The sequence below is a fragment of the Lissotriton vulgaris genome, chromosome 2_1, assembly GCF_964263255.1.
Source record: "Lissotriton vulgaris chromosome 2_1, aLisVul1.2, whole genome shotgun sequence".
In the NCBI taxonomy this organism is placed as follows: Eukaryota; Metazoa; Chordata; class Amphibia; order Caudata; family Salamandridae; genus Lissotriton; species Lissotriton vulgaris.
Genome location: NC_141687.1, coordinates 2,097,937,241 through 2,097,948,221, shown reverse-complemented (window position 1 = coordinate 2,097,948,221; position 10,981 = coordinate 2,097,937,241). Strand labels below are relative to the sequence as shown.

The following is a 10,981-nucleotide window of genomic DNA, read 5'->3' as shown; positions in this document are numbered from 1 at the left end:
AGGGGTTTAGAATTACTAACACAGAGAGTGTTCAAAATATGATGTCTTCAAAAATTAAAATTTTGGGTAAAATTTTGGGTATTGTTTGGTGATTTAGAAATCACCAGATGAGGGAGTTGATGAAGCAAGTTTTAAAAATACAATGTGTTTTCACTCGCAGAATTAAACTTCCATAATAAATTAATAATATTAATGAGTTTATGCATGATTTGTATTAATTCAACCTTGTTTAATATGCACTTTCATGAACATATGGGGATTAACATTATGTGCTCTTTGTTGCATTTGCGAGTATGTTTAGTTAATAAGCTAACTTTGTCTTTTCGTTTTGTCAATATTAATTGCGGCTGTTTAAATAATAGCATGTGCTTATTTTTAAATGTGCTTTCGTCTATGTCGTGTCTTTGTGTGGCAGAGACTTGTGGAGAATCCTGAGGCTCGCGTGAAGAAGGTCTTTATATTTGCTGCTTTCTCGTGCTTGAAGCTAGTTAACATAGACTAATGGGTTAAACATTAGTAAAGGGGGTGGGTAACAGAATGTCTTTCATTACTTGTTCTTCGGTAAAGAGGCTTGAGGCCTAGCTTTAAATGGGTGTTTGAAAATCCTGTCATGATGAGCCGAGCACAGCAAAAGAATGAAAAAAGAATTTGTCACGTTCATTATCATCAGTAAACAAAATGTGTGGAACTGTGCAGGATGTGCTCCGTGTTGTATAATTTTCCAAGGACAGGATATGGCAGAAAAGCCAAGCTGAGGAAGCAACGAACTGTTACTCAATAAATTGTTGCAAAGGACCTCGGAAGCTAATGTCACTTGTAGACAATAAACAAAGAAGTAAGGAAAAGCACGTTTTCGGTGTGAAGAGGCAATGACTTCATGTGGACTGACGGCTGTCAGCCAGTCAAATCGCTCGATGTCTTTTAAAAAAGTATTCTTTTAGCTAGTTTTAGATAGAGAAAAGTTGTAAAACTTGGCCCCTTGGGAGGAGCTTGGCTGGCTCGTTCCTGATTCCTGAAGGGCGTGAGATGCTGACGGACTTTTGACTCACGTAAGAGAAACCAGAACTAATGATTTTCCTTTTAGGTTTTAAAAAGTTTAGACAGGGAAATAGGGTTTAGGGGATGAGATTCTTTCTGCTTAATACTTTTCATGCTGATTCGTTTTGAACATGACAGACTAATGTGCCTTTACTTAATAAAATGATTGCTTTTAAATGCTGAATAAAAAGATTTCTTTATTAAAAAGCTCTTTATTTGAAAATAGAGTTAATAAAATAGATTTTTAAATGACAAGCTGGTCTTGATTATTTAGAGTCTAGTTACCATAAGTTAATCCATTGCCTAGGTGACTTAATTAAAGGATTTGTTTATAAACATGAAGATGGTAAACTGCAGTTGAGTATAAATGTAAATAGTTTTATGAATAGTTCTGATTAATTAGGTCACATGATTCAGTTGGACAATTCATGTCTCAGTCATTTATGGGCCTTGTTAAGAGTTTATGATTAACGGTGAGTATCATGGTGTAGGGTTGTGTTTTTGAGACAGAATTTCTTTAGGCCCGCTGGATCACTAGGCTGCTAGTTAGAATGTGTTTGATTCATTTTGTATGCTGTGCTTACTGGTGCTGGAGGTTCTCTGTGTTCCGCACTGGTGGGTTTTAATATGTTTATTTCTTAATAAACATTCTACATATTTGCTTTGATGTGAGACTCATCTTTACAAGTCCCTCTCCTGGACCTTTATTTACGAGCCCGGTGCATAAGGGGAACTGTAGTCCTCATTCACTATGGTTTGCCCTAAGTTCTAGACTACAATGGATTTGTTGAGGTTGATTTCACTGGAATTGTTTATTTGAAATGTATAATAATAACAGAAAAATGCACGTGTCTGTTTTCTGTGATAGCGAAGATCTGTGCACTATCATTAGTCCTTCCCTTCCTCCCACACTATCCTCCGTGTTACATTACAACTATTCCTCCTCCCAGACCCCATGGGCGAGACCCATTGGCTTTGACAATGCATGTTTAAATTTATGACTTTCTGATTGCCTTTCATATTGGTGCGCTATTTTTTGTCGCAGGTCGACCCGTTAAGAGGAACAGTTACATAAAACCAGTTACATTGGGGAGAGGATGTGGCTTCACGGCTGGAGCTGCCGACTTTGGAGCTGGGGAATCAGGCTTGAGCATCGGTGTCGGCTCATCTTCCTGTGATTATGAACAAAACATTTCATTTAATCTCCCCCGCCCCCCCAATGAATGTGTAACGTAACTGGCGCTTATGTAAAGCGCTCCAATACCTTCGGGTCGACATCGTGCTTTATAAAATCTGCAACAAAAAAACATTGGCAGCGAGGTGGTGCGTGATTTTCTCGAGAACTTTCTACAGGATTTTCATCAAGAAACATTGGTTTTGGTTTCGGTTGCTCACAAAGGACCCCCGAAGGCTGATATAATCCTAGTTGTACCGGAGAGTGGCTGATCAGTGTAAGTGTCTGTCCCATCTGGTACCGCCAGAGGTCGCTGTGCTGCAGCACTCGTCTTCTGCTACGTGTGGTCTCTCTTGTCGGCTCATGTGTTGTCGCCTGCCTCAGATAAACATCATATCACTTCCTGCTGCCATAGAATCACTGCGTCCATTTCGACGTCACTTCCTTTTCTCCGGTGGCTCGTGGTGTAGGAGCAGTAGCTCCTCTCCAGCCTCGGGATGCGTATCGAAAAGTGTTACTTCTGCTCCGCCCCAGTGTACCCGGGGCACGGGATGATGTTCGTTCGGAACGATTGCAAGGTGAGACGGCGTGGTGGTGAGGAAATGCAGGCATGGCACCTTCGTTTTGGGGATGACGGGCTCATAGATAGTTGTAGGTTCTCTTGAGGAAAGGTGTCATGTTTTGGGAGTTTAGGGCACGCCAGGGGGTGGGCGTATAGATGTTCATGTTAAACGGGGGACGTTGGTGTTGGGGTTCGAACGTGTGTGGAGTTCGTGAGTATGAACTGGGGAAAGCGACTTTTTCTTAGTAGTACTAGTTGGGCGAGTATAGATATATGGGAGCACAGACGTTCCTTTCTATTCATGGCTGGTTTATTGCCCCGCCGGACCAGGGATGACGAGGGGTAGTGAAAGTGACAGACGCCCATTCAGTTGCTCAATGCATTATGGACGCTCCACATATGCTTTGTTGAAGCCAAGATAATCCTTTGGCATTTCTTGTATTTTCATTTTCCTTCTGGTAAATTAAATCTTGACGTATCCATCCTATCAAGGTTTTGCTTTTGGGGAAAAGTTAGAGATCTGTGTATAGCAGCCTCAGGGGTGTGGAATGTAATAAAATATCTACTTGTCCATGGGGCAGGCTGCTTAATACATCTACTTGTCCTGTAACAAAATCCACTTTGTGCAATGTAATGCGGCAACAAATTACGCAGCAATCTCATTAGTTCTGATATAGCCCCTCTGATTATGTAAGGGTTCATACCATAGTAGTGTTTGAATACTAGCAATTCTCTTATGCTGCTATGTTTCTGCAGGTCTACATACTGGGGTTGAAGGCAGTGGTAAGCAATAGTCAGGGTTGGAATGCCCTTTTTAGTCTGTGCAAACCTAGTAACGTGCATGTTTTAAGGGTTTTCACCAATTCTTCTCTAATCATTTCCCATACTGAGAACTGTTGGAAATGTACTACTGACACTGGCAGGCTTAAAACTTCTTCCAGGGTTTGGAATAAAGTGGTTGGAGGAAAAGTGAACTTGAACACATTCAGATTTTCACATAGGCAAATCTACATGCGCATATTTGCTCATGCTAAAATGCAGTTCACAAATATTTTCTGGGAGTACTATTTCTTGACCTACTTTTGTGAATTCATGGAAACTGTACATATGCACCCAATGCAAGGATATATACCATGGATGCACGTTTGAGACTAATTGGGCCTCTAAGTAGGCCTGGCGTTAACCATGACATTTTGTTTTTTATTCTATCTCTCTACGTCTGTCTACCAGCTGGCTTCACTGTAAGTGACAGTATTTTGCTCTTTTAGAAGCAGCATATTGGCACACAAAGTAGTTTTGTTCAGTGCCCAGAACTGCTGTGCCAAAGTGTGTTGAGACCAACATTTTTTTGTTTTGCTTTTGCCATGGCTTGTTAGAATGGTGAGGACCCAGCAGCTCCCACACTAAGGTTTTACAAAAACCATGCCTAAACAAGTCACGCCATGACAAAACCAATAGGCTGACCACCAATTTCAGACCCACTAGCTTTGCCAATGCTGGTTTGTTCTTGTTTTCCATATTTAAACTGATTACAGTGATATTCCATTCTGAATATTTTTGGGAAATACTAACATACATCAACATGTTACTAAATGATGCTGCAAAGATACGGTACCTAAAATCTTACAGTAGTTTAGCTAAATGTTTCCTTTTCTTACATGCATTTTTTTGTGAACGTTTTATTTTGAAAGCAAAGAATCATCACTCTTGCTTTCAAGCTTCTGCAAATATTTGCATATAATCAGAGAGCATTCTGGGTGCATTATACAGAGCCTCGTATTATTAAACTTTGAAAATGTGTGTACACATTTATACTGGAACCACCGTCTGTAGTGCAGGCTGAGCTTAAAACATTTACTTTTAGTGCTCACTCTAATAATAAAGGCTCTGCATTAATGAACCATATATAAAAGTTTGAACAGCATTAACACACACATTACACACACTTTACCTTAATTGTAGAGAATTCCCTTCCCTGAGCCACAATGTGGTACTGTAAACTGGCAGCCAAAGGGTTTGTGCTGCAGCGGGTTGGGCCTACTTGTCCCAAGGACAAAATGCACTTCAAAACTTGTTGCCTCTGACTCCAAACCATATGTCCCGGGCGTCGAGCTATAGGAATTCCACATCCCTGCAGCGTAGTCCGATTTGTTGTATACATCGGTTGCACCCTTACATATTTTAAAGAGTTGGCATGAAATAGTCAGTTCTCGATGTTGTTTTGTGCGGGGTTGAGTAAAAATTGGATTTTCTGTTAGGGGGATGTAAAAGTCTCCTTGGTTCTATCATTGACCTCTTTCATCGTGGAGATGTTGGCGATCATTAGAGTTTGGGGTCTGGATAGTCATCTTATGTATTATTGGATAAATGTTTGCGTTCCTAACGCCGTCCATAACACTCTTGGAGTGACCAAATTCTACTAACAGTCAATTCACACCAGCTATTTAGTTCCTTTTGTGTCATTAAGAGGAAATATAAGGTCCACAAGCATGTGGTATTCTGGATGGTTAATTTGGAAAACTTATGTTGTCTTGGTGGGTCTGAACATTTTATAGGGTCTTACTGGTAGTTTGTGTGTAGATTAAGAGCCAGTCAATTCTAGCTATAAGTTTGCGTATGATATACATAGGTGGTGCCTTATGAAGTTTACCATACCTCTCTTTTTAGTTTTTCCGTTCAGAACTTGCATTAAGAGCAGAGGTCTCTCTTTGCTATAATTTTGCCTAAGACTTTGCTGTCTACATTTTATAGGAGACAGTGGTGATTACTAGATATTGAGCACTGTTATCACTACTACACGTAGCATCCTCTGCTTTAAATGCTTCATCATACATTACTAATTATGTAGCGAGTACCTCTGTACTCTTTATTTTATTTATTTAATTTTTCCATTTGTAGAGCGCTTGGTTACACCAACGGTGTGTCCCCGCGCTGAGACATCGGATCTCGAATCTGAGGAAGTGTGCTATCGTCTGCTTACCTACCAGGAAGTATCGACTAACTGTTGTAGCCGTTATTCTGTTATGGCAAAAAAACAGGTCTTTAGTTGTTTGTGCAATCTGATTTCACATGGCTCTATTCTTAGGGCCATCGGTAGGGTGTTCCATGTTTTTGCTGCAAGGTATCTGAAGGAGCGAGCCCCCATTCTTCCTCTATATATTCTTGGTACCTTCACCAGAGCTTTCCCCGTGGATCTTAGATTCCGTTCTGGGATTTATTGGGTTAGCAGTGGTTGAAGGTATCTTGGGCCGTTCTTTGAAAGAATGCGATGGCAGTGGCACATTGCCTTAAACATAACTCTCTTTTCCACTGGCAGCCAGTGTAGTCCTATCTGTGCTTTCTTCGTGTTGGCTCTTCTTGGTAGACTAAGTACCAATCAAGCCGCCACGTTTTGCACTCTCTGTAATTTGTACAGTCCATTTTTTTGTAGTGCCAAGGTATAACCCATTCCCATAGTCCAATTGGGAGGTTATTACCGCGTGTACTATTGTTTTCCTGGCCATAGATGGTAGAAGATCAAGGATCTTCCTCTGGATTTTCATGGCTCCATAGCATTTACCCCATACTTTCCGAATCTGACTGTCGAATGTCAACTCGGCATTAAACCACATTCCAATGTTTTTTACTTCTGCTCTAGGAGTGGGTAGTTGTCCTAGTGACTCAGGCCACCACGCCGATGACCATATGGTTGGTGCCTTGCCCACAATCATTACCTCTGTTTTACTCCCGTTTAGTTTGAGGCAGTGATTAGACATCTAGTCTGCCACCTCTTCTAAACATTTAGAGAAGCTGATTGCAGCCTGATCCTCATTTTGAGACAGCAGCACAATCAGCGGCGTGTCGTCTGTGTAGGACATGATCAAAACATTATGTTGCTCTACTTGTTCAGCCAGTGGTCCCACATAAAGATTGAATAGAGTGGGACTCAAAATTGAACCCTGTAGGATCCCCTGGGACAAGGGAATACTCTCCAATAGGTGTGTCTGTTGTGACACTTGAAAGCTCCGTCTGGAAAGAAACTATGTCAGCCATCTCGGAACGCTTCGCCTGATGCCACAAGCTTTGAGTCTTTGGAGGAGTAGCTTGTGTGATACGGTGTCAAACGCCGCACTGAGATCCAACGGGATCAGTGCAGCCGTTTGTCCATCGTCTGCATGTTTTCTCAATGCTTCAGTGGCCAGGAGTAGTGCAGGCTCTGTTGAGTGGGCCATTCTGAAACCTGACTGGGAGGGGTGTAATAGGTCGTTCATGTTGATGTGGTCTACCAGTTATTTATTAGTTATTTTTTCAGCAATTTCTGCTACGAATGGAAGTAGTGAGATTGGGTATAATTTTTCTAACACAGTGTTCTTTATTGATGGTTTATTTTTCAGTGTTCTGACAATCGCCTGTTTCCATTTGGTGGGGACCACCCCCTTCTGGAAGGAGCGGGAGATTAGCTCTGAGATATATGGCAAAATCGAGTTTGCTCCCTCCATTACTATTTCTGGTCGTGCTGGGTCTTGAGGTGAGCCAGACTTTATACCTTTGGCTGTGGCTTTAAGTTCTGCTAATTCCTGGATCACGCCTATAAAGTTTGTTTGGCTTGCATTGGTTAGGCTGATACCCTGCCTCGCTTCCTCCGGAAAGGTGTCATATATTTGTTTCACCTTCTCTGCGAAAAATTCTGCTATCTTATTACAGCTCTCCAAAGAGGCAGTTGTGTCATCATTATTTCTGTGTGTTTTGAGAGCTTTCAGTATTGTGAACATTTTTCATGGGGCGTTGCTGGCTTTAATACTTTCCATATAGAATATACATTAACATTTTAGCGGTAGGCCATCACTGTCTGCTGTTTTTCCATTTTTATAGCTCACCTGCCACTGTCTAATTGCAAAAGACCTTTTAACTGCCATACTAAGAACATGCAGAGGGTTTAGAGCCCACCTGCTACTTCCATTGGCTGTGTTTGCACTCATTTGTTGCTTCTTATTTGATGGACTTCTATCCTCTGTTTGTATATGTCCCGCCTCTAGCAATTTGCTTATATACCAATATTTTGATTGGCCTATTGGAGGGGCCACTGGAATAATACGATTGTGCGGCTGCTGCATAATTAAATCTGGCATTTGCCACACAATTCATCTTCAGCTTCATAATCTGCCTAGTTCAAAAAATAAGACTTGTTTCTAGCTCAAACGGTTCAAAAGCTACTAAAAACACAGCAACATGTGCTGCCATAGTGGAAGGCCCTTTGTAAAGCTGGACTGGTTAACATTCTGTTGCTAATATTTGGATGTGAAACTGGTATTAATGAAGGATGTGAAACTGGTATTAATGAAGTACATCCAATGCCCAGACAATGTTAACAGGTGTCAAAATGGCAATATAATACCATCATAAAATGTGCTGCATTACACTGCATAATTTGCATTTTTTTCTCCACATTATTTAGTCAACCCTGCCACATAATTTGGCCCTCCCCTGGTCTTGATGACTTGTATCAGTGCACAGCTCTTTTAGTGAACTTTTTTGTTTAGCACTACTCGAGAATGCATGTTTTCTAGCTCTCTTCCTCGTGCTGCTCACCTACCAAATGCCTGCCCCTGCTCTCTGTGTTGCTCTCTTATGATTGCTCCTCTCCCCTCCCAAACCCCCTCTTCACATACTATTTTCTGGTCTGTTATCCCCCTTCCTACCCAACCTGGCTTTCTTTTTATTTTTTCTCCACTTTCCATTGTTTTTTTAGGTCTCGCCTAGCAGCACCCATGCTTTGCTGTGGGAAAAGACCTTTAGCCATCGATCAGTTTGGCTGCCAAAAACGTGCACGCGTTGCATTGACTTCAATGGCAACGCATGCACAGGCCCCCTCCTCTCTTCCCTTCCCCTTGCTGCCTCTTCCTTTCCTCGTCGGCGCGAGCTGCGCGCCCTTGTTCAGTTATCAGCCGCAGCTTTACCCGGTAGCGGTAGCTCAACCTGTGAGTGACAACCGAGGAAAGGTGAACTGAAGCTGAATAAGTGGAGTCAGCTCAGGCCCCGGTAAACTGTTGCCTTCTCTTGCCCTGAACTCCTACCGGAGAGCCCGCCTGTCCCTACTACTGCTGCCGGGATGGCGTCCATGCTGGGCCGGAAACCATTCCCTCTGGTGAATCTGCTTGCCGAACCCATTCTTCCCGGGGAAGAGATCTTCACCAATGAGCACAGCAAGGAGAGCTTAAGAAGTAAAGAGTATTCTTCTACTGTCAGTCGGCGAGTGGCGAGTGAGTGACTGTCATCAGTAATGGGTTCAGAAGTAGGAAGCATCTTTCCACAGGCGCATGTTGGTACCGTAAGGCTCTTTTGTGTAGAAGTTGTGGCATCCAGGGTATGTTCACTTGGAGAAAGGGTATTACTGAAAAGACATATTTTACTGCTGACTATGTATCATGGCCGGCTATATCCCTGGTGACTCCCCGTGTGACAATGTTTTCTGCGCCCCTCCCCCCCCATGAACTCCACCGCGGATTCCCTCGCCACCACCCTTTAACAGTGTCCCTTATGTCTCATAGCGCTACTCTTATAGGTGGATGGTGTCATAGCACTTTACATCGTACACGCAAGACGATGAATAGTACATGTGTAAATCTTTGTATAGGAAATGTTACATAAGAGAGAGGACTACAAGGTGTAGGAGTTGAAAGCCATCCATACTGGTATACAGTATAGTATGAGTGCTTGATCTGGAGAAGCATAAACTGAGAATTAAAAATATTGTACCTTGGCTGGGGGTTGCCTTTACTAATAAGAATTGATTTCTATCCAAGTGAACCTTTTTTACAACATTGGGATAATGAAAGACTGTTGGGGAAATATAACTAACCTATGCCTTACAGATTGCATGCAGCTCTCTGATGACAGTTAAAGCGATCTGTTCTATATCATGATTTTAACATATATACTGCAAGAATCAAATGGGTCTCTCTGACCGAAGCAGAAAGCCACTAAACTATCTACGTTATATGCACTTTGTGATTTCCATGGTATATGTGATTTGCAGCAGGCATGCTAACTCTACCTGCGTTACTTTAGAGGAGTCAAAACTGCTCATAGAAAACTTCGATCTCTCTCCAGCAGGTCCACTAATCTCTAGTTATCTTGCGATTTTTGTTGCTGCCTGAAAATTGCTGGAGGAAAGGAGCGTGGCAGCAAGTGCTTGTAAAAACATATTATACTTGAAAACATGGTGCCTCCTACAGTCAGCGCCCCGTGCGGTGGAACTGGTCGCACCGCACTAGAGCCGGCCCTGTCTTTTTTATTTACTGGGGTGTGGGTATCCATAAAGGGGTATGTAGAGGAGCTACCTTTTTATACATGTGAGCGGGAACCAGATGAAGCGAACACTGGGAACTGTTAACGAGCAAAATATTTGTTTACAGGGTCACGGAAGGCTTGACTGGTGAATAACGCGTATCATTAAGAGATGGGCAGCAGCTGGTAAAAGGGCCTGTTAGCACTGAGTGGCAGGGGACCAACAGTCATCTGTGACAAAAAAGCAGTGTGGGGATTGATGGGCGTGTAAGAAGCATAAGTATCGAAGAGTACAACAAGCGGTGCCTGGCGTGGATACAGGTAACTCCAAGTGGTTTAGGATGAAAGGTCACCCTCTGTACCACGTTTCATTAGGACCAATGTGATGGCTTGACATATGGGTACATGAGTTTGCAGCTGGGAATCCTATTTGGTTTTTACTATATATGAACCTACAGCGAGGGGGCATGCTTGATCTTCAGAGTACATGCGTTTGCAGCGAGTTGTCTAAGGGGTGTTTAATACGGTTAACATAGAAATTGTGTACACAGATGTGCCCATGTTAACTCTGTTGAAACGTATCCAATAATGTGTGAGCGTCCCTGCATCCATCACCTCTGCCGCCAGCCAACTGTCAGTCCTCCCAACATTACACCACTGTGAGACCTACAGCGCAGCTGTAATGATAACGCAGATCAACGTGCACAATATAAAATGATTACAATAATTCGAGATGACCCTCGTCTTTCATGGGTATTGGGGGAACGAGCATACTGTTGTAGTTTCCACTTTTTTTACATTAATTAGTTAACATCACAAATGTGATGCCGCTGTAGAAGGCGACGTTATTTGGCTTGCCAAACTAAGTGCTCGCCCCTTAGTTCTGATGTGATCTTTAGTTAACTGTTCGAATCCCAGTAAAGCTAAATATACCTTCCATG

The 10,981-nt window shown here is 42.4% G+C and overlaps 1 protein-coding gene across 1 annotated transcript in view; it reads left to right on the top strand.

The window, feature by feature from the left end:
- The first annotated feature begins 2,626 nt into the window (after positions 1–2,626).
- The window catches only part of RSL24D1 (ribosomal L24 domain containing 1), an 85,555-nt gene continuing 77,200 nt past the window's right edge, over positions 2,627–10,981 (top strand). The window contains exon 1 of the mRNA XM_086958320.1: positions 2,627–2,790. Within this exon, the coding sequence (XP_086814446.1) occupies positions 2,710–2,790 (81 nt within the window). The 5' untranslated portion in view covers positions 2,627–2,709. The remainder of the gene's footprint in view (positions 2,791–10,981) is intronic.